A 23676-nucleotide genomic window follows, 5' to 3' on the forward strand; every position below is an offset into this window, starting at 1 on the left:
TAGTTCGGATTTTCGACTTCCTACTGTATATGCTGCAGACATGTTACAGCAAGTAAGATGACTAGCATCAGGCCAAGATATAGTTTTTAAATTATATTTTCCTGTTTTTACCAATATTTCCAGACATTTTTTTTAATGGATTCCAAATTTCCGGAAATTTTACATAGAACAAGGAAGACATCTCTATAAAATACATGTTTGATTTAACGTATTAACTAAAATGATTCTGGCCCTGTTATTTTAACACTTTCCTGCCATCAAGGGAAAACTTCATAAGATTGCTCGAGATAATTTTAATGCGTCTATACTAATTAAGCTAACTAGGATTATATTTTAGTTTCTTTTGTAGCCATAACTTCGTTCTATCACGGTGCTAACTTTGAAGTGTTTGGATGAGTTGTGCACACAATTTCCCTATTCCAATACAAGAAACATGAGTACTCAATTATCTTAACTCTAAACTAGGAAATATAAAATAGTTTTCATTTTGAAAACATAATATAATAAAATATTCGAAAATTTCAATTTTACCCAAATTTTCCATTTTTTTCAAGTTCGGGAAAACCGTAAAAATGTTTTTTTTTAAACCCAAAATATCCGTTTTTTCCCAGGCCTTCACAACACTACTCTGAACACATAGTGTACCGAACACTCCTAACAATGGGTCTCCGCAGCCGACGACTCATTCATGTGCGAATGTTAACACCACGATATCGGCAACTACGACTGAAATGAATACGTGACCATCCCCATTGGACCTTAGTATAGTGGGAGAGCGTTGCATTGTCTGATGAATCCCGATACGATGGGAGGGTGCGAATCCGTCCTATTCCAAGGGAACAGCTCCTTGACACCTGTACTGCGGGACGGAGACAAGCTGGCTGCGGCTTAATTATTATATGAGGAACATTTACGTGAGCCTCGATGTGTCTAGTGGAGCTCGAGCAAGGCACCATGACGGCCGAGGCGTATTGCACACTGCTTGCAGACTACGCACACCCCTTCATGACGACCATGTTTCCCAACGGTAATAGCATTTTTCAACAAGATAATGCGCCATGTCACAAGGCCAGGAGTGTGATGGGGTGGTTTGAGGAGCGCAGAAGCGAGTTCCAAGTGATTCTGGGGCCCCAACTCGCCGGATCTGAACCCAATAGAACACATCTGGAATGTGATTGAACGTGACGTCAGGGCGCATCATCCCCCTCCCCGGAATTTACGGGATTTAGGTGACCTGTGTGTGCATATGTGGTGTCAACTCTCTCCAGCGACCTACCAAGGATCATTGTGTGCATGCCAAGACGTGTCGCCGATGTTATCCATGCCAAAGGTCGACATACTGACAATTAGGTAGGTAGTCATAATGGTCTGGCTGATGTATGCGTATATTTTAACTCGTATATTTTGTCTCGACTCGAATTTCGAGACGTCTCGACTCGAATTCGAGTCGAGTCGAGACTGTCGAGTCAAGACACGAGTCGAGACAACGTTTTCTCGAGACGAGTTGAGACAGGCTTAAATCTCGACTCGACTCTACTCGTGCGCATCCCTAGCAAAAGTCTTCACTTTGGCTATGAAACTATAGTTCAACCTTGAAATGACGTCATCCCTGCTGTTAAAATGGCGTCCTCTGAGTGGACGCTTCATTTCTGGGAAGAGAAAGAAGTTACTTGGTGCTAGGTCCGATGAATATGGGTGTGGGGCAATATTTCATATTCTAATCCCACTGCCTTCATCATGGATGCATGGGTGGAATCAGCTGCTGCAGTGTCTACCAACAGTAGCATCCCTTTTGTGACCAATTAATGATATGTTTCTCGTAACTCAGAAGATGGGAATAATAGATATTAGTAATAGTTTGCCCTTGTGGTAGGAAATCTATCATGATACCTTTTTACAGTCGCAGAAAACGGAAAGTGTCGCCTTGGCGACAGACTTCTGCACTCGTGCCTTTTAGGGGAAGAGGAGGAGGTTTTCCATTGTTCAGTCATTTCCGTTGTTTCTGGTTCATAAATATAAACCCAACTTTCATCCATTATCACTCAAAAAAGTCCTCTTTATCCACTTCAACGATCCAACATTTCTCTTGTAGTGTCCTGGCGATTTATCTTCCGGAAAGGTGTGAGCAGTCGTGGCATCCACCGTGCTGACACTTTCTGAAGATGCAGATGGTTGTGAATCATAGTTGTTGTGGCAGATTCATAACTCATATCTATTGCACAAATAACACTTTCAATAGTCATCCTACTGTCTTCCATTATGATCTTCTTAACTTTTCTCCGTCAAAGCGGCATCATCAGTGAAAGCCCAAGTAGCATTTTGGGTTGGCGAATGGTTAGTTGGTTGGCCAACGGTGATTTTGGCGGTACTGCAAATCGTTATGCTAACAATCATTTACAACATTGGGCCACCAGAAGATTCTGTACAGCTGGACAAGCAATCAATGGACGACAGTGTGCCAACCATTAAGGAGTTAGGCCAATGAAACTCCAACAAAATGCCAACGAGAAAGCCAAAGTTGGCCAACGATCGTTACCCTACAATCTTCCAACTATGGTGTGTTTGGGCCAATGGAATGCCAACAAAACACCGACGTGAAAAAAACAGTTGGCCAACGATCGTTATCCTACGGAACGCCAACATTGTGACAACAAAATAGAACATCGTCTTTTGATGCGTTGCCGAAACAACGATGCACCTACGTTGAACCACTGTTTTGTTTTCGCTTGTTGGCATCGATGGTTGATGGATTGTCGAATTTGCCGTTGATAGTGGCTTTGCCAACGATGCCTACAAATAGACAACCGTTGGCACACCGTTTGACAACGAAAATGTTACTTGGGATATGCTCTTCCAGATCTAGAGGCGTCCGCGGTAGTCATGTGTCTAGTTTGGGATTGCCGTTTCCACTTGGATACCATCTCGTAGGATGGCATTCATGCCCATATACTTTTTTCATCTCTTCGTGGTTTGCTGATTTTCCCTGAAGATGGAGGAACTTAATGACACTGTGTGCTTCAAACTTGTCAATCATCGCACCTTCAGTGATTTACAAAAAAAAAAAAAAAAAAAGTCCAGACTTTACAGATGAGTAATTTACATGGTTAACATACAAGGACCAGACCTAACTATAAAATGCAAGGCCGAGGGGTTCGTAGTTCGTCACGAACTTTTTGATACCACCTCGTATAGTTTTCGAGCTATTTAAGAAAAACTACCTGCAAATCTCCTGCTGAGCCGATCCCATACCCTCGTGAGCTTTTAGTAGCGTATAATGTTTGGGGCATCCCCCCTACTATTATGGCAAATTTCAATAATAAGCAACAAAATGCTACTGAATCGCTTGTGGAACTTTGTAAAGAGGGATTTGTCCTGTGATCAGAATGTTTGTATTATTGCCTTGTGAGCAGTATTCTGTACCTGTAGTTTGTGTTTCTAGAACACGCTCACGCTGACACAGATTATTTACGCAATCTCAGTACAGGGACGATAGATAATGGGTGGGAACAATAAAAGACTGCAATGTAGTGCGCACTTTATTTACATGCAATAAATTACGTTCTAAAATAAGTACTAGTTGTTGTAGTGAAGGAGCATGTGAGATCCATTTGGTGAAGTGAATAGAAGTATAATTAGCATTTAGGTGTTTCGTTTAGAGTCTATTTTTATAAGCGATGAGGTAAGAAACACTTCGCATATATATTTAATTCTGTTTATTTTAATATGTTCTATAAATTTGCTATTGTTCTTTATTCGTAATTTGAATGTTAGAAAATTTCCATACTTTATATGTAAAATTTGAAAACTGTCAATAGCATTAAATTATAGTACACTTGCACTCTGTAAGTATGCTGGCAATTTGACGCGAATGGTGCAGTATATGCAAACACATTTGAGTCATTCGTGAATTATAATTTACACTTTTGATCTCATTACTAATGAAGATAAGTATGAATGTTAAATGTAGTTAAAATGTAAACAAACTAGACAAAGCCTAAAATTATTACTACTTGAAAATGAACAAGGAAGCACAGTGGCTCAGTGATAGAGCGCTTACCTCTGGTGTGTAGGGTCCTAGGTTCGATGCCGGTCAAGTATGTGGTGGACAACATCGTTTCCGTGGGTTTTCACGGGGTACTCCCGTTTCCTCCAACATCTCCATTGCATCAATTCTTCCATTGGTGCTGCTGTAGTTTTGGCGCACTACATTTTGAAAGATTTACAGGTAAAATTCTATACTTTGCATGAAAAGGCATGTTATATAAGGAACAAATTTCTGCAGGCGACAGTTAAATTCAAAGTACCTAATACAACTATAATTTGGGTTTACAAGTGTTTGGTTACTAGTGTAAAATCATTACAAGTGCTTTACGACGAATGAAATAAGTGAGTTCATATAAAGAATTTCCATTAAATACTATTTTCCACCGTCAGTATATTTCTGCACAGTGTACAGAACTGTATTTTACGTTTACAAGTGGAGCGTTACTAATATGAAATCATAACAACTGCTATTGAAACTCGTGTCATTGCCAAAAGCCACTTCTTTTTATAACTTGCTTACGCGTATACCCACTATCACTGATGTTCCTGCTCCCTTCGGGCGCACCCAGCGCTACCGCATAGCCCCTCCAGTTTCGCCCTGCCCTGACTCAGATAGAATTAGTTTTCTAGTGGCCACCTAGCACCGGTTGGTTTGTGTTTATGCACTAGTTCTTATGCCACACAAATGGAAGGTATATTTCAATATAAAAATTGCAAATTTTCTACAATTCTTGTGGTACCTTTGAATTTTATCTATGCCGCCCAGGGGAAGCCTTTTAATGAACAGAAAGAAGGAAACTAATGAAAGAGTTATAATTTGTCAAAAATTCTTTCTAGTGGTACGCCAAAAGTAAACCTCTACACTTCCGTGAATATTTACTTTTCTTAATCACATCTGCACCTTACCCTAAAGAGCATAATCTTGGTAGAGTGTTCATCTCTGCTGTGTGGGGAACCTGGTTTGGTCCTCGCTCACGCCAGGTGAACTTTGTGGTGGGCAAACGCCGTGTCCGTGGGTTTTTTCGGGGTTGTGCCATTTCCTTCCACTTGCTTCATTCCATATTCTTTTCTCATAATCACCCTTTAGTCCACACGGCATATCGTGAAACGTAAAACTGAAAGACGCCATTTCAGTACTCCGAAGTTGGTCGCCCGCCTGGTTTTCGACCAAGAGCGTAATAAATGCTACGAAAATTTAAAAATCATAAATTTTTACTTTAAGTTTACTTTCGCGGCCCTATCTATGTCATTTAACCAGGGCTAAGTACAAGGTTGGCTGGTTTAAGACAGCTGGTTTTTTTCAAAATAACCAACTGGTTTAAACCAAAAAACGAAAAATGTTCGTAAAAGTGTAAGTGTTCGTAAAATCTTGATGAACACACATTAGTGGGTTATCACGTTCACTCCCGCATATTATTCGTATTATATTCAGACCTAAATTCCCCATTCATTACTCAAAGAGATTATACCACAAAAGCAACTCTTTTATAAGTTTATGAATGTTTCTTTTGTGATTTTTTTTATAGTTTATTATTATTGTTATGCAATTGCAATCAAAGAAAAATTCTAAATATTGTTTCGTTTAAATAATATTTACTATTGATAAAATTCATCGAAATACCGTACTTTTTTTAGGGGGGGGGGAGTCATTTGCTGAAATCAGAAATATCTTTGGTATCTATTTATGTATAAATGGGCCAGAGCCAAAGTGGACTCAAATAATGCTTATCTTTATTCACTTTTCTTACTGATATGCAAATTAAGCCGTCGTATTTCTTTAACTTGGACTATAACAAAAGTCGTAGTGAGCTAACTTGACTTAATTAGTTCTTCTGTACTCTGAAGTATTTTCAAATTGTCCATCTGTAATATTTATAATGGTTTCACTTGTGCTACTGTTTATCTTTTTGTTCTTCTCAAATGACTCTTGACAATTAGACAATTATATTATAAGTATGTAAAGATCAATACAACGTATCAGGAGTCCTTTAAGAGTGAGTAGGCAGATGTGTCTCATTTGTGGCCAAGTAGTCCCGGTTTCGAGTTCAAATGGAGGACAATTTATTTCGGATGTAAGTCGAGAAACGGTTTGGACTCCGCTTTAAGCTTATGTAACCCCTTATAACACCAAGGTGAAACAAACTTATTTCTGCCCATATGTGATATAAATACATAGAGCAAATTATTTAAACCAAAAAAACCTGGCTCAAAAAAAGGGTTTAAACAAAAAAAAAAAAAAAAACGGTTTTTTTGTTTTTATCAATAAAAACTATGGTTTTTGCAAACCCAGGCTAAGTGTAAGTACTGTGTGGACGTATGGCATAAAAACTACAGTGGATAAAACACTAATCAACTTGTGCTAGGATGTCACTAAAAATTACGAATACTATCTAATCGAGTCAGGGCAGGAGCGTAGCAGGGAGCCCGAGTGTTAGCGGGGGGAAGATGCGTCCGTAGGAAGCAGACTATCAGCGAAACTGGGTATACAATACGCATAAACAAGGTTAGTGAGAAAACACTATATGATACAAAATACATGTCTTTTAAGTTGAACAGCTTTGCGATGTTTGTACGATTACTTAGTGGTTCTGTCTTGTCATAGCACTTCACTTCATCGTGTATTTCTTATGGCACTATGTGGTAAAGAACATATGTTCAAAATACAAGTGCTCGTTACTTTCCCGCAATCCAACGTTGCTGTGAGTAGTTCCGTCCGCGTGCCAAATAGTTCCATGTTTATAACCGCTTATAAAAATAATAAATACAACTTTCGCCCTAATTGCTAACCTAAGTACAGAGCTCCAGAAGTCACGTTTTCGGTTCGAAACAACACGTGTGCTAGGTAAAGAAAGTTTTGGCAGGTGTGTGTTTCATTATATTTTCATGCGAATTTCTTTCCTTACCTTTCGTATTTTTGATCCATGCGCGCTTTCAAGTTTCTTCTTTCAGAAATTTACACAAAAAACTAGTTCTGCTTTTTATTGTAATGTGTATCAGTCAATTCAAAATAAAATTATATAATTTCCAAATTTATCTGTTGTGTTTAAAACTCACCGAAAGCAAAGGATGCCAAAAAGACTGGCGGAAATACGTCATGCTTGATCCATCCAGTGAAATAAGTTTCGTTCAGATTAATTGATACCGCTTGGAAGAGGTGTTAACCAACCGTAACTTAGGTTTTAGGCTAATGATAAGTCTTTACTTTAGGTAATTCATTCAGTGAATCGATTCCTAAGGAACTGATTCCTTGGAACAATTTCTTAAATGTTCCAAAGAATCAGTTCCTTAGGAGTCTAGTCAGTTAGAAATCAGGGTGGTTCCAGTTGTAATTTTTAAAATTGAAATTCTCAAATTTAGCACTATGTCAACTACTTCCTTTCTTCGCGTATTCCTAAATTAATCAAAACTTCAAATATGCTATGTTTAAAATAATAATAAGAAAAATTATACCAGGGACTATCATATTTCTGGTTCCTGAAAAACATACTACTTCTTCAACAACAAAATTTATAAAAACCTAAAACTAACCATTATACCGCATTTCTTGTAACAAAAGCAAGTGAAGTAATGCGCAAAAGCTAGACTACAAAAACTCACAAAGAAGAACACCTAATATATAATAGAAACTGCATGTTAAATTATACAGGTTGTTGTAACATGTGAGTTTGAGAATTTAACTGAGTATAAGTCACACCCAATTACTCTCACCTAAATACTCCCAATAAAACTAGTGTATTAAAGTACGGATTCATAAATATATGACCAAAACCGATATTAGTTTTAATGGAGATTTTGGTCCTTTATTTTTGTCCCGTACTTTATAAGGTGTGCTTGTACATTTATGCTTGGTTATATCTATAACCAAGGCCCGCCTCATACAATTTCTTGAACCATACAAAGAGACACTTGTACGATATACACAATAAAAATGATTGAAATTGACGAATTCTATGTTTGTTTATGTCCTTGTAAAGGAAATTTCTTGAAAGCGAAAATCAAAACTTCCCTTCTCAGTATCTACGGTTAGAATTTTCATTCGTTTTAGTGTTCATTGTTGCTACATTAAATGAAATATGAACATATACTTAAGTACAAAATAATTCTGTCAGATATTTTAAGTGAAATTTTAACAAATATATGGAGAATGATGTGAATATAGTAATGTATTTAGTTTCTAATTTATATATTTTTTTCTTTTCTTTAGGATTTGGGAGAATGCATGGACCACGCCGTGTGATAACATTTTGCATTTTAACTGCTGTTCTTCCTACAATTTTACTTATAATACCCTTGTACCTCAGGCATAGTGTTTTTGCAGACGTTACTTATTCAGTAGCTGAATCAGATGTTATTGATGTTAGTGATGGAATATCAAGTATATTTTGCCAGGTAAAATTTATTATATATATATCATTTGCGTTTACTTGTTGCTTCTTGAATAGCAAACTGCTGAACAAATTTTAAAAATTTACGTGGCAATTTAAAAGCTTTGTATTCGTAGTATTTTCAGCAGTGAAGGAAACTAGTTATTCTACTAAATTTATGAAGTAGAAGTCGAAACAAATTCATAAATATACAATTCGAGTCTCTCATTTTACGTGTGTATGAAGTAGTAAAAATGCAAATTGTACGTGAGCATGAAGTATTAATTATGTAATTTAAAGGTATGCTCAAAAAACTTAATAACTTTCATTGCATTCAAAATATTTTGATCAGTACAGGGTAGTACTTGAAGGTCTTTGAAGTATAGGGCCTTATCAGTAGTAGAGGGTCTTTGAATAAAGAACAGTTAAAAAGGGACTTTTGAACAGGTGGCTAGAAGATACCATTTCACGCACAAATTTGTACTTCACATGTCTTTATCGAACATTTCGGTTAACTTTTTCGACTACACTTCTCAGTTCATGTATATCATGCATTTAATTTATGTGTATAATTTTTCTGTTTTATTTTTCATCATAAAAGTTATTTAACAAGTTCAATAATGAAAGTTAAAGAAGTAAAAATATGAAGGAAAAAATTCCAACCGTATCATTCTAGAGATAGTCTTGGAGTTAGTCTTCAATACATAGTCTTGTTAAAAAGAAAGAAAAAGAGAAACTGGCCACCTACTTGTTGGGAAAGCCCTGTATACTTATTCACTTGAAATTAAATCAAATAAGTGTGAATCTTCTTTGACCAATGCTATCTAGATTTCAAGCCAATAACATTTCCCAAGCACCTTGCAAATATTAGATTGTCTAAAAAGTATTGAGCCTGTGGAAGTCAAATTTAAGATATTTATTATCATTTGAAAATAACATTATGAAATCACATGTGCACCACTTTGTTCGATGACGACCTGTCATTTGTCCGGCAACACCATAATTTCGTCGCTATAGAACTTTGTGGTTTCTGGTCAAAAAAAATTGTGACACGAGGTTTAAACAGACCTTTTTTGAAACTAATTCAACATTATTCAGGAGTTCTGCAGAGATCTAAGTAAGTGATAGTCTGACAACGCCACGTGCGGGCTATACGGTAGATACATTAAAACTTTTCAGCCAAGTTCTTTAAATTTCTTACGAGTCATTAAAGATGTATGAAGTCTGGGATTCTCACCGTGGAATATGACGTTCTTTCTGTTGAAGGTTCCGACCTTTCTTCTGAATTGCTATGTTCACCTACGCTAATTGTCGACAGTACAAGTCCGAGTCTATCGTTTTGTCCGCTGGCAGCAGCTCGTCACCCACGTTCTACCTTCAATCCCACCAAATGCACAACATTACCGTCCTGGATGTCAGTGTGAGTTTTGCCACAGATGGAGATTTTTCTCTTCGATAACGATCTTTTTCGTACATTGTTGTTGTAGGTTATCCACTTTTCACTACACATGATTAACAGTTTCAGAAACGTCTTGAGTTAAGATTCGAAGATGGAAATTTGATTGAGTAAATATTTTTGAGTCAAAGCATGTGGCACTCAAACTTCGAGGTTCTTTTTTAACCAGCTTTCTCCAAATGCTTTGACACTGTTTAGGTCATTGGCAAGGTCATTACTAAACAGTAACAGTAGGTTCTGCCTCACTTAGTTAAACTCAATCCAATCGAAAATATGTATGTCATTCATAAATTCATCACTGTAGCTTGAAAGAACTATCCCTGTTAGAGTTTTTTGCTCGTATTAGATTTCACGGAAGAAGTTTTCCCGTGCACTTTTCTCGCATGACACCCGACAGAAGCTTGCGATATTCTCAGGACACCTGCGACTATAGTTGCGCATCAACTAAATAGGTCTCAGAAGACAGTCTGTTTAGGAAGTCTGTAAGGTCAGATACAATAACGACAAACATAATACCACGACAGTCACGAATGAACTCGTTAGCGTTAGAGTTTGAACAGAGTCCACTTAGTAGTGAGGAAAAAAGTCTATCGCAAACCACAGCGACCGACGTAGAGATAATGATTGTGACTCAAAGATGGTTTTACATGACATCACGATTATTTACATTATTTTGCCCACCGGATGGATCAATAGAAGTATAGGAGAACGAAGAATAATTAACAGATAAACACAAATTAATGAAAAAATTAAACAAATATTACAATATGGTGCTTGCTTGGATGCTTCTGAAGCTTTTCTCTGTTCTTTATTTCTTTTCCATTTCTCTGTACTCCTCTTTCTACCTAATGAACCATTTTAACGAAAGTGCTTTTAGAGATCTGATAGTTTTAACTATTTACTGATAATTCATTCATCTCCTTTTCTTGTTTACTCTTCGGAACTCCATTGTTCCAATAGCCATCCCCACATGCACACAGGATTCCGGGTTCGATTACCGGTGGGAAAGCCTTGAGATTTAAACTAGGGATGGGCAAAACCGGTTTTTATAAAAACCGAAAACCGGTTTCTATAAAAATCGAAACCCGAAAAACCGACATTTCGGTTTTCTCCAAAAACCGGTTCGGTTTTTCACCGAAACCTGGTTTCGGTGAAAACATTTCGAAAACACACAAAACTATTTCTGTGGAAATGGATTCGGTTTCCGGAGAACAACGAAACACCATTCTGGTCAGAAATAGAACAAATTTTGGAAAAAAAAACGGAATCGGTTTTGAAGAAAACCGAAACCGGAGCAGGTGAAAAACCGAACCGGTTTTGGAGAAAACCGATAACCGGTTTCGGTTAAAACCGAATCGATTTTGAAGAAAACCGAAAACCTAAAAACCGGTTTTTGTGGCCACCACTAATTTAAACTCATTACGGTGGTTCAGATTATACCTTAAACTATAAGGCCACGTCTCATATAGCCCCAGTGCTAAAAACGAACGTTAAACTGCAACCTATATTCCAACTATATTTAAAAAATAATCATTTATTAATAATACTAAGATATTGAAAATAATGCAAAATGAAAAGTAGGTAGAGAACAAATTATAGTGATAAAATTAAGTGTATGGAAAATGGAGGGTATAGTAAAATGGTAAACGGCTAAGATCAGTGAGTGCTTCGCGGATAAGATAATAGTGTAAGTGGCTTGCCAACGAACATTGAAAAGCCTGGGGAGGGGCGGATATGTCAAATGCACAGTTGTGAAAAATTGTGTGCTCTGAGACAGGTAAATGGGAAATGTAAGTGATGTAAAATATCCAGGGTCCCCACTGACCTTGAAAGTGTGGGAAGGTCAGTGAAAGTCAGAGAAATACTTCAAAATGCGCCGAAAGTCAGGGAAATTGCTGTATTTCACTGAAGTCAGGTTTTTACTTCTCTTTCTAAACTACGAAGGGCACCTGAAAGAATCAAAACATTTAAAAGGGGCTGTAAAATAAAATTATATTTACAAATAGAAAAGCTTAAGGAGCACCGAAAGAAGGACAAATTAAAAAAAAAAAAAAAAAAAAAAACAATTCGAATGCTGGGGAAGGCAAAAATAAATTTGGTTGGTTGTAGACAATCAAAGAGATCAGAATGCCGAGATATTAAAGATATATTAAGTTATTATTGTTTGGTGCTAGCGTTCTGATGCATTACAAAAGTTTGATTCATAATAAGTATTTACAGTAAGAAAATAATCTTGTATTGTATTTCAGAAATAAAAAGGAGAGCGTTGCACGCCTATGGGAATAGTGAAGATCGATTAAAAAAGTTATTTTTTTTTTTCTAAACTTAACTGTAAATGTTAAGTGTTCGCAGTGTCAGGGGTCAAGAAGAATTTAGTTTGCTTGGTCAAGAAAATTTGGGGAGTTCAGTGTCAAAATTTCAGTGTGAATCCTGTTACCTGAGTTTTAACGTTAAGAATTGGCATCTGTAATATCATCCGTCAGTTGCAATCAAGATAATTTTCTTCCTTTACATTATGCCGTTTCTACAGTTACACCCCTCAGACCAAATTTTCCACTGAAACAATGCTAAACTATAATTAAAAAGTTAAAATTTTGGTGTTCCATTTGTGTTTTGTTTATTTTATTTTCAGAGTCACAAGAGAAGTCAGCATTATTGTATCCTGCATTAAAACAACGGCATAAAGTTTGTTTCGAATTGCGCTGGTTATAAGATGATCCACTCACAGATATATATATATAAAAAAAAAAAAAGAGTATTGAAAGAAGCAATGGAAATAAAATTACGTGATACAGAGAGGAAGGTTTGAAATTGAGTGATATTTGGGATATTTTATTACAATTTATTCATTTCACTAGCTAATTTTCTTCATATCCACATTTCAAATGCTGTCATTTGTTTCTGATCCTATTTCGTAATATCTATGTTTTTGCTTATATGTGTAATATTCTCTACCTCGTTGTTTGATTGTTCTGTAGGAACATGGTTTGAAAATGAACATGACTTTCACTGCCTATCAACTACAGCATGAACTTATATTTAGCAATAACCGAAAACATGTTCAGTTGAAGAAGCACATGGTGATACCTGATGACACGATAGAATATTGGGGATTTTATCTTCTCAAAGGTTCCACTGTCGACTTAACAGTATGTTCCAGGTTAGTGCTAGTTTAGTAAAGTTTTGAATATTTTATCTTAGTTTTGCAGAATGATGGCAGTTCTAATGTAATGCCTGCTATTACCTTTTTTGCAAAACTTAAATTGTAGGATGTAAGAATACAGTGGCTAATAAAAGTGATGGGAAACTTTTTTTTTTTTTTTTTTTTAATTTTACTGAAGAAGATTAGTATTTATTGAGAATTTATAACATTGGAAAGACAGAGAGAGAACATAATTTTATACTCAGTTCATATGAAGACATTCTCAAGAGTTTCATTAATCATATTTTTAGTTTTAATTACTGTATATTCTCCGTACTGTTTAACTTGCGGCTCTCCCATAAATCCTTGTTAACTGTAGAACGAATAACAATACAATCAAGGAATAAAAAAGAAACATATTCAGAGAAGCAATAATACAACGAATAATTCATTGGATTCAGTAATCAGATTGCATGATATAGAATATGTCAAATAATAATAATAATAATAATAATAATAATATTTGGTCTAGGAATTAATTCGTGCGGGTGGACAAGAGATGGCGCAACGAACGGAGCGTCCCACAGTTCCGTGTATCCACACATGTGTTGCAAACCCCTGTCATCGCGTATCGTTCGTAGTATAGGGCAGTGGATTAAAGCGTCAACAACACCAGTTTGTAGTTAAGTGAACATGGCGCAATTTGTGCCTGATAAAGTGTTTTTGCGGGGTGTCCTGCTGCATTACTTTAACATGCAGAAAAGTGCGACTGAAAGTCATCGTATTTTGGTGGAAGTGTATGGTGACCATGCTCTAGCTGAGCGAACGTGTCAGAAGTGGTTTGCACGGTTTAGAAGTGGTGATTTCGGCTTGGCAGACCAAGAGCGAGCTGGACAGCCAAAAAAATTTCAAGACGAAGAATTGACAGCATTGCTCGAGCAGGATTCGTGTCAAACGCAGGAACAACTTGCAGCAGCAGTAGGCGTTGATCAAACAACAGTCTCCAAACGCTTGAAAGGCATGGGAATGATTCAAAAGATGTCACATTGGGTACCACATGAATTGAAAGACAGAGACGTTGAAAGACGAAAAACCATTTGCGAATTGCTGCTTCAACGACAGAGCAGAAAGGGGTTTCTGCATCGAATTATTACGGGTGATGGGAAGTGGATCCATTACGAGAACCCTAAACGAAAAATGGCCTGGGTGAAACCAGGTGAACCAGGTCCATCACAACCAAAACGAGATATTCACTGTGCAAAGGTTATGCTGTGCATATGGTGGGATATGAAAGGTGTGGTGTACTATGAGCTGCTGCAACCGGGTGAAACTATGAATGGAGAACGTTATCGACGACAATTAATGCGTTTGAAGCAAGCTCTGGCCAGAACACGACCAGAATGGGAGAACAGACATGATAAACTTATTGTTCAACATGATAACGCTCGCCCACATGTCGCAAAACCGGTCAAAACCTATTTAGAAAATGTCGGATGGGAAGTTTTACCCCACCCGCCGTATTCACCAGACGTTGCTCCTTCGGACTACTACTTGTTCGATTGCATGAACAACGATTTGATTGGACAGCGGTTTACTTCTTCAGAAGATATCGAAACATGGGTCTCTGACTGGATCGCTTCCAAGGATGAGGACTTCTTTCGCCACGGAATCCGTACATTGCCTGACAGATGGGCGAAAGTGGTGGCTAGCGATGGACAATATTTTTCTTAAGGTATTTATGTATTTTGTGTTTGTACTACAGCTTCAATGTGTGCGTACCAACCGCACGAATTAATTCCTAGACCAAATAATAATAATAATAATAATAATAATAATAATAATAATAATAATAATAAATGCAATTTCGTTAAGAACAAGTTTCCAGTACGTAAAATATGTAAGGTAGTAACATGGAGGATGAATGTGGACCGCCTGCACGTTGTTAAAGGTATGTTAAGTGAGGTCTGTAGTATGTCAGATTGACTAATGCGATGGCGTGTGCTGAAACAGACAGTCGGTGGTAATGCAAAATGAGAGACCTTTTTAGTTTCAGAGGCCAAATTGTAGATGAGCAGTTAGTTGATGCAAATGTTTCTTAAGGTGGCCATTGTGTTACGTATAACATGAGGAACAGAGTCCAAGGTGATGATGGCGTATATAACTCAAGGTAAAACAATACTTGGGATCCCAGTTCGCGCCAAGTGGACTTTTTGGTGAACAAATACCTTATGTTGGTGACTCCCATTTTCTCCTATTTCCTTCGTTCCATCGTCATTGCCTTTTCCATTAACCCTTGGCATAATCGTGGTATGTTAAAGTTAAGAAAAATACTTGGGTATTACTTAGGGTTGTTGGAGTTTTCGTCACCTCAGAAATACGTTTTTTTGGGGGGAGAGGTTAAATCTCACAGTAAAATTCAAAACACCCATCTCCAACAATATATTTCAAACTTGGATTAAAACTATAATCTTTATGTGATTATAGTTTGTTTCTTCAATTGTATTTCTACTACAGAAAAATATATGTATAGAAATTTTATTCGCGCTCGGTCAGTTGAAAGATGTTAAACTATAATCTGGAATACAAAGCAATGGGACCATATTGCCTTTGTTTTTGTAGTACATACTCACGTATTAGTACAAACACATACTAAAGGACACCGTACAAAAAGAAGTGCATTTCTCGTCTGTCCGATGTAGGCGATTTTTGGATGTGTTGCAGCTGAGGACCCCCCGGTCAATTGTTTATATGGTGCCAACTCCCTATGATAAACCCTGTGACCTCCAAAGGTCACACCTTACGAACAGCATTGCATTTCCTCGTCTGTCCGATTTGGGAGAGTTTTGAATATGTTGTAGCTGAGGACCTCTGGTCAATTGTTTATGTGGGACCAACTCCCTATGATCAACCCTGTGCCCTCCAAAGATCACCAAAGCTCACACAACGGGTGTTGATAGAACTGGTTCAAATTTGGTATGCAAAAAATAGTTGTGTGTTACACTGGACTACGGCAAATGAGGATAGTTCACGTAACGGTGACTTTTAGTGATTTCTGGAGGTCACAGGGTTGGTCATAGGGAGTTGGCCCCATATAATCAATTAACCAGGGGGTCCTCGGCTACAGCATATCCAAAAATCACCCAAATCGGACAGACGAGGAAATGTAATACTTTTGGTGACCTCTGGAGGTCACAGGGTTGGTCATATGGAGTTGGCTCCATTTAAACAATTGACCAGGGTGTCCTCAGCTACAACATATCCAGAAGTCACCCAAATCGGACAGACGAGGAAATGCAATGCTTTTTGTACGGTGTCCTTTCACATTATTGCGAGCGGTGATAATATTTGGCAAGAAATAAAAACCAAAGACTAGTACTCACAGCAAAAATCCTAAGCGCTTTCGGAGAATTCTATTCCATCTTCACCCTAGACACAGTTCGAGGAGGATTTAAAATACGGGGGAGAAATTTGGATAGGTAAAAACTGGTTAAAAGAATTTTAAAAATGAAAAAACACAAATCTTCATATCGGAAATAAATTAATATTAATGGCCATTCACTTGCCGGATTTAATCTTTCCACTCTGATGTTTTAATTTGGCAACTGATTGTGTCAGCAGAGAGAGGAATTTTAAATTTGACTAGTAGCTTTCCAGAGATACTTTCACCATCTCTTTACGAACAATTTCTAACAATGTTTCAGCCATGTGTGTATGCGAGTTTCGCATTACAGGAAGTTAGGCTTTCATACAACTAGCTTTCTGTAGATTTTCCGAAGCACATGCTATAGAAGTTCTTAATTTTTGTTTTATTTTGTTTCGTTTCATCAACCGACAAAAATTCAGTGCACGGAATAAAATACAGCAGAGAATAAAATATTATAAAGGATATAAAGCATAATAATAAGAACAAATTCATAATAAAAACTTAATTAATTTCTTAGAATGGATAGAAGTTTGCGTCACACCTTTTATCCTGCATTCACCGCGGAACACTGGCTGCAAACATTGTAATAAAGGATTTTGTTTCTGTTCTGTATCATATTATATGAATTACCCTCCACTTTGTTACTCTAAAAATTGTCCACATATTGATTACCCGCCTTGCTGTTATTCTACGGAATTGTCTTAGAGAGAGAGAGAGAGAGAGAGTGAGAAAGAAAGAAAGAGAAAGAAAGAAATGGGAATAAGCGAGTGTCAGTGGTGCAACGTGTATCGCACACAAACCGCTTATAGGGCTTCACGGATTCCGTTTGTGCAACAGGAGAGTTCCATAGTTTTACCGAATGCGTAAGTGGTATTTTAAATAGAAAAAATGGATTTAAATTACGTACAAAATGTAATGAAACCCAATTTTATTCAGTGAAGTCCACCAGCCTTTTTCTCTTTCTTTCTTTCTTTTTAAGAAAACTTTTTTTTTTTCACAACCCTGTTCAATGCAGCGTTTACAAAAGCTCTCCATTGGCTTCTGTCCTTAGCTAATTGAATCCAGTTTCTATTTTGTAGTCCTATTTCAGTAAGTTCCATCTTAATATTGTCCGTCCTTGCATCTGCGCCTAAGTCTTGCTAATGGTCGTTTTCCAATTGGATTTGCAGTTAAAATTTTAATAGCGTTCCTACTTTCTTCCATTTTGGCTACATGACTTGCCAATCTGAGCCCTCTAGATTTAATGACCGTAACAATGTTAGATAAACGGTATATTATTCAGTTCCTTGTTCCACTATTTCCATTCCCCTCCCTCTTGGGTCCGAATATACGTCTCAGGATTTTATCCTCAGATACTTTCAATCTGTGCTCGTCCCTCAAAGTAAGCGACCATGCTTTCAAATTTTTCTACAGAATTCGCAGACAAGACAAGCAAATAAATAAATAAATAAATAAATAAATAATAATAATAATAATAATAATAATAATTTACTTCTCTTTCAATCGACATTTAATTTCTTCGTCGATATGGTTTTGTCTGTTAATGTTACACAGTATCATTTTTTGGAAATAGTATTAAAAATACGTGAGTTACTTCCGTTTAATAAACAATCTTAAGTAGTTGATGGAAAGCTGTACAGCAAAGTTATTAAAAATTTTATATTGAAATTGCAGGAAATTCTTAATACCTCACATTGAACTTCACCTTTAGTTAAGGATGAAATTGTTGTATGCTCCGATGAAAACAATAAAATGATGGTTTTATTTGAGTGCTAGATTATTTTTAAAGAAATTGTAGACTAATAGTGGGAAACGTCTGCTAATCAAATAAAAAGACCTTACCTTTCATCTAAGAGCAAAATACTTTTCCGTACAGTTTCGATGTTCTGTGGCATCTTTTTCAGTATCTTCAACTGCACTGCTAAACTAGTAATATGAAGTGGGTTTCTTCCTTTTGTGGAAACCCTCTTTTAAGACAAATAGGTAAGTTCAATCCCGATTTCCAGAAAACTAATAAACGTAATTTTTGGAAGAGAGAAGAAAAGAACATTATAAGGTGGAAATGCCTTTCACCTTTTTGAGGGTGGCGTTGTATTTTTGTGCGTACTCTTAACTGATGACCTTGTCTTCCTGTTAAGGCATCGATGCGAAGTTGATAACATCGAAAATGATGCCAGAGAGCATGATGGAAATGTATTTTGTTTGCTTCCCGGATGCAAGGTAAAGTCTTTATTCAAGTTATTGATGGGACGTTCAAGAAGAGAAAACCCAGAAGCATAAAATACATCAAATAGATAGAAAAAAAATAGCGTACTAGAAATAAATTTAAGAGATCTAAACGAAATACCAGTACAAGAAAAGTGGAACAAACGTAAACAAGAGCTTCTCAAGATAGGGACAATTTATGGCCAAACGAAACAACAAGGAAGGCAGTGCAGAAAAAAAAAAAGCCTGGAGAAGATGAGTGAAGGGAAGATGGAAGATTGAGAAAGTCAATACATAAAAGAAAAAAAAGTAAAGAAACTGTCAGAAAGCAAAAGAATAAAACATGGAGTGAATTATTAGGAAGGAACGAAAAATTGGAAGTAAATGATTAAGAAATTAAAAAGTGGGACGACGGAGGTAACAGAGGACAAAGGAAGTAATAAAAGTGGAAAAGAAGAAAGAAAGTAGCAGAAACACAGGAAGAAATAAAGGCAACATGAAAGTAATTTAAAATATTACTAGATGGGGAAGTAGAACAGGAAGAAACATAATGTAAGGAAAATTGTAATAAAAATGCACACCAAGAAATAGCTCTATAACAACGAAAGAGATATCAAGAGCAATGAAGAAAGAGAAAATAATAATTAGCTGGACCTGGTGAAATGAGTATAGAAATGATGAAAGTGGTAGGACCATAAGGAATGCAGTGAAGGAATAGGGTTTATTGACGAATATGCGATGAGAAGAACGTACCAACAGATTGGGCAAAAGAATACATAATACTGCTGTTTTTTTTTTTTTTTTTTTTTTTTTTTTGTAAGCCATAGAAAATACAAACAAAAGAGTGATGATGACAACAAATCAAATAACACAAATATTTGAAAAAACAGTTCTGAAGAGGAAAATTGAAGAAGAAAAGAATAGTTTGAATATGGAAGTCGATTGAGGGAAGGAAAGATACGCTATGGCTCTAATCTTTGCAAGACAAATAATAGAAAAAAATAGAAATTCGGCAAAGATACAATAATAGTATTCATATATATACACAGTATATTGAAAAAGCTTAATATACGTTTAAGAACAAAATTGCGGGAGGATGTAAGGAATGTAGGAAGAATGCATAAATACATAAATTGGATCAGAGAAATATACGAAAAACACTGAATAGGAACGAGAGTAGAAGCAACAGGAGTGTTAAAGAAGAAAGTGAACGGCCTCATCTTTTGTTTAATGAGATGAGAAAGGATTTATTATATATGTCTTTATGCAACACCAAGGTTATGTAGGACACAACCTACTATTAATGTGGTCTCCAAACCACGACCAGGACCTAATCCGGTGCAGTTGTGTGTACGCAGACCATCATCCAAGATCAATCTTCACACAATAGGCTGTTCCCTACCACAGTATATAGCCTCCAAGAGAGAAAAGGATAAAAAGAAAGGGGACAAAAGAAGTAAAACGTATAATTGAATATATGGAAAATTAATACAATACTCAAGATTAGCAAAGAAAAGGCAAGTGCTACAAAGAACAAGGAAAGAAATAGAACTAGCGAAGGAAGTAATGGAAGAGGTGGACAAGTACTTCGGAACGGAAATATGTAATAGTAGACAGTATAATACACTGCATAAAGAGCTAATGAACAAATAAAATTGAGAGTCATTGTAGCAAGTGAAACCTTTCTTTTAAATAAAGATACAGTACATACCTTGTCACAGTGTATGGGACAGAAACATATGTATTGACAAAGAGTGGTTGAAAGATTATAAGCGTGCTGATTGGTTAAATAAAAATTTAACGTTCTTCTTCAGCACTGAAACTGTATGATATGCGATTTATTGTATTTAAAATGAGAACCCCACGTGGAATCTGGACCGTACGAACAAGAAGCAATTAGTTGAAAATATGAGAGAAAGAATAAGAATAATTAGATTTAAGTAGTCTGGACACGTAAAGATGATTTTAAACCGACTGAACCCTCCTCCCTCCCCCGTTAAAGATGAAAGGCGGTGGTGTATAAAAAAGAAGAAAAACTAGTAAACGGAAGGCAACGAACAAGATTGAAGTATGAGATCAAGGAAGACATGGCAAAACGAGGAATGAAATGGAAAGAGCCTTGTTCATATGTAGACCTGGCACTAGCTGATGGGAGCAGGATAGAAAGAAATATGCTTTCACGAGAATATTACTCTTTTAATTGGTGTTCTGTGGATTTGATTTTCCTGGTTTCTTTTTAGTTACTATGTCATTGTGTACTTAAAGCTAAATTCTATTTTTGGTAGATGCCGTGTAGGCTAAAGGAGACTATAATGTTGAGAACGAATGAAGTGATGGAATGAAGAAAGTGGTAGGACACGGAAGAACTCAGAGGAAATCCACTCACATCGTGTTTGTCCACCAGAGAGCCAAACTTGGTGCAAGCTGGGATCGAACCAGGGACCCCACGCATCAAAGGTTAACGCTCTACCACTGAGCCACCGCGGCATCTTGCTTGGATCTAGTTCAGAAATGTATGGTACAATTTTAAAACTGCTTTTGTAATTAGACGAGGGCGCAGCTAAAATAAGATCTAATCTAGAACCTGATTCACCATAAGTAGAGCTCTGCTTCTTTTTCTAAATTTTTTTTTTTTTTTTTTTTTTTTAGGATATATGTTACAACATTCTTGGTATTACTATAAATCAATAATAATAATAAAACATATCTATCAAAAATACAGCTATTGTTTTTACAGTCGTTAGCAAAAGATACTTATTGAATGGTATCGTTGTCGTAACTTAGGATCTCCCACGCAGCTATGTGAATAGCGTACTAGCCTTTGGCGCAGGAGACTCTGGTTCAACTCCTGGCAGGAGTGAATATGGTTCGGATCCCACGTTAAGCTTTAAGTTCACGTTTCACATAGTCTCACTGCTACAAGGGACGCTGAACAGAAATCAGGTTAATAACTTAGGAATCAGTGAAGCAATTTAAGCCAAGTTTTCAACAACTTGCAAACCATAACGTTCTTTTTACGTCGGAGTAAATTGAACTGTAAGAGATGTATTCGATATGAAGATACAAACCAGCAACAAAACTATGTAATGTGTATATTCCTTCGTACATTGGTATAAATATCTAACGTCTATGATGTGCTGCTATGGGTGCGTGTTAATTAAAAGGTTACGTGCTTGTAAATACCACGCGAAAAATTAGTGTTAGTTTTGTCTATACGTTTATTTTACATAGAACCTGAAGTAGGTGTAAAGTTGTGAATCTGATTTATATATATATATATATATATATATAAATGATATAATGCGAGTTCTTATAATTTATTCCTATCTTTTATTGAATTGCCTTTTACGTCTTGTATTATTTTTTGTCATGCATAATATTTATGATTGTTTTAGACAACTATGCATGAAAAATTATAACTAAACAGTATAGTTACTATTGTATCTTTCTTTGTATTCGAGAAGTAAAATAATCGTTTTTATAGGAACGAAATAAAATCTTAAATTGAACCATTCCCTCAACATGCCTTTTCCGCTAAAGATGTAAATAATAATGAATTGATAAGAGCTCCTTCGTGGCTAAGCGGTTAGTGTATGCGCCTTTGACGTGGGAGACCCGGGTTCGATTTCCGGCGCGAGCTCATGTGGTTCGAATTTCACGTTAATCAGTAGGCCCACGTCTTACATAGCCTCGCTGCTGAACGGGACGTTAAACTCAACTCAACAACCAACAACAATAATGAATTGATAAGTTTCGGAAATAGGAGTGAACCAGAAAACTTGGCATTTGTCGACCACACAGTTCATAATCTAACAAAATAAGTTTCGAATACGCGATTCAAAAGTATGCCTCTGAGTAGCACCTGTTTTTATCGAGTGTGCGGGTGACCTGAACTCGAATTCCCATGGAAACTCAAGGGTGGTTCAGATCCCAAGTTAAGGTGTAGGTCCACGTCCCATATAGCTTCGGTTATAGTCAACCAAGCAAACTTCTGTTAAATCTCCTTACTGAACATTCAGAATATTATGTAGATTCTGAACATTATGTAGATAATTTGAAAGATGCTGTGAAGAAGAGATTCCAAATGTGATCCGAACCGCGGTGGCCCAGTGGTAGGCGTTCACCTCCAGTGCTTGGGATTCCTGGCTTGATCCCAGCTCGCGCCGAGTGAACTTTGCGGTGAACAAATACTGTGTGCGTCGGGTTTCTCGGGGTTGTCCTGTTTCCTCCCGCTTTCTTCATTCCACCATTTCATTACCGTCTCCTTTAGTCTAGCCGGCATAACCGTGGAACGTATAATTGAAAGATTTCATTTCATTTTTCCAAATGTGATCCATAAAAGCAATTCATCAAAGGAGGGTGCTATGTATGTAAGTAAAGTACTAATAAAATGACAAGTCAAAGAGTGAAACAATGCGACTAACCGAGAGTCAACCTTGTGTCTTTGTTGAACCAAGTAACGTAATTTTTATCTCCGTTATTGATTTTATTTTTCATTTAAAATTATCAGGAATTTCTTCTTCAGACAAGTAGAAACATTGTACAGATTGTAACTATATTAGACACACATTTAGTAAACAGTAGTTCCTGAACTTATATTCTAGCATAGCGTGAATATTCAGCTGCTTTCGAACTGATAATAGCAACAATAATTTATTTTAATGTATGTATTCTTTTACTTTATTACTTCATTGCTACATTGCCATAAACTTTCCAACAGTTTGCTGGTGCGCTAAACATTGCACTTCCCATTGACACAAGATTAGTTACTTACCAATATATCCTTCCATGGGAAAACTAAATATTCTCCGGATGTATCTGAACAACAAACTAGTTCCGTCTTCAGTGGTGAAGTTCAGGATAGGTGATGTGTGATAGGTTCCCCCGGCTTTAAATCTTGATTCTGGCAACAGTGACATAGCATAGACACCGCGCTTCTTCCAAACTCAACTCTTCCTTTCTTTCGTTCACTATGCTCTGCTCGCCGTTTTTGGTACCCATCTCTTACATTATATTTATTTGATGGTATGTATTCCTTTTC

General features: G+C 36.7%; 1 protein-coding gene across 4 annotated transcripts in view; it reads left to right on the forward strand.

Annotated features, from left to right (window-relative positions):
- LOC145692940 (uncharacterized) overlaps window positions 1–23676 on the forward strand; it is a 110284-nt gene that overhangs the window by 78464 nt on the left and 8144 nt on the right. For 3 of the 4 annotated variants that reach the window (XM_081768520.1, XM_081768521.1, XM_081768524.1), the window contains exons 2-3: window positions 8249–8433; window positions 12843–13024. In XM_081768520.1, coding sequence (XP_081624646.1) covers window positions 8249–8433; window positions 12843–13024 — 367 coding nt within the window. Of the gene's footprint in view, window positions 1–3337; window positions 3680–8248; window positions 8434–12842; window positions 13025–23676 lie in introns of those variants that run through there. The other variant, XM_081768522.1, reaches the window with a different exon arrangement.

Source organism: Thermobia domestica, chromosome 8 (assembly GCF_964235325.1).
Source record: "Thermobia domestica chromosome 8, izTheDome1.hap1.1, whole genome shotgun sequence".
Taxonomy (NCBI): Eukaryota; Metazoa; Arthropoda; class Insecta; order Zygentoma; family Lepismatidae; genus Thermobia; species Thermobia domestica.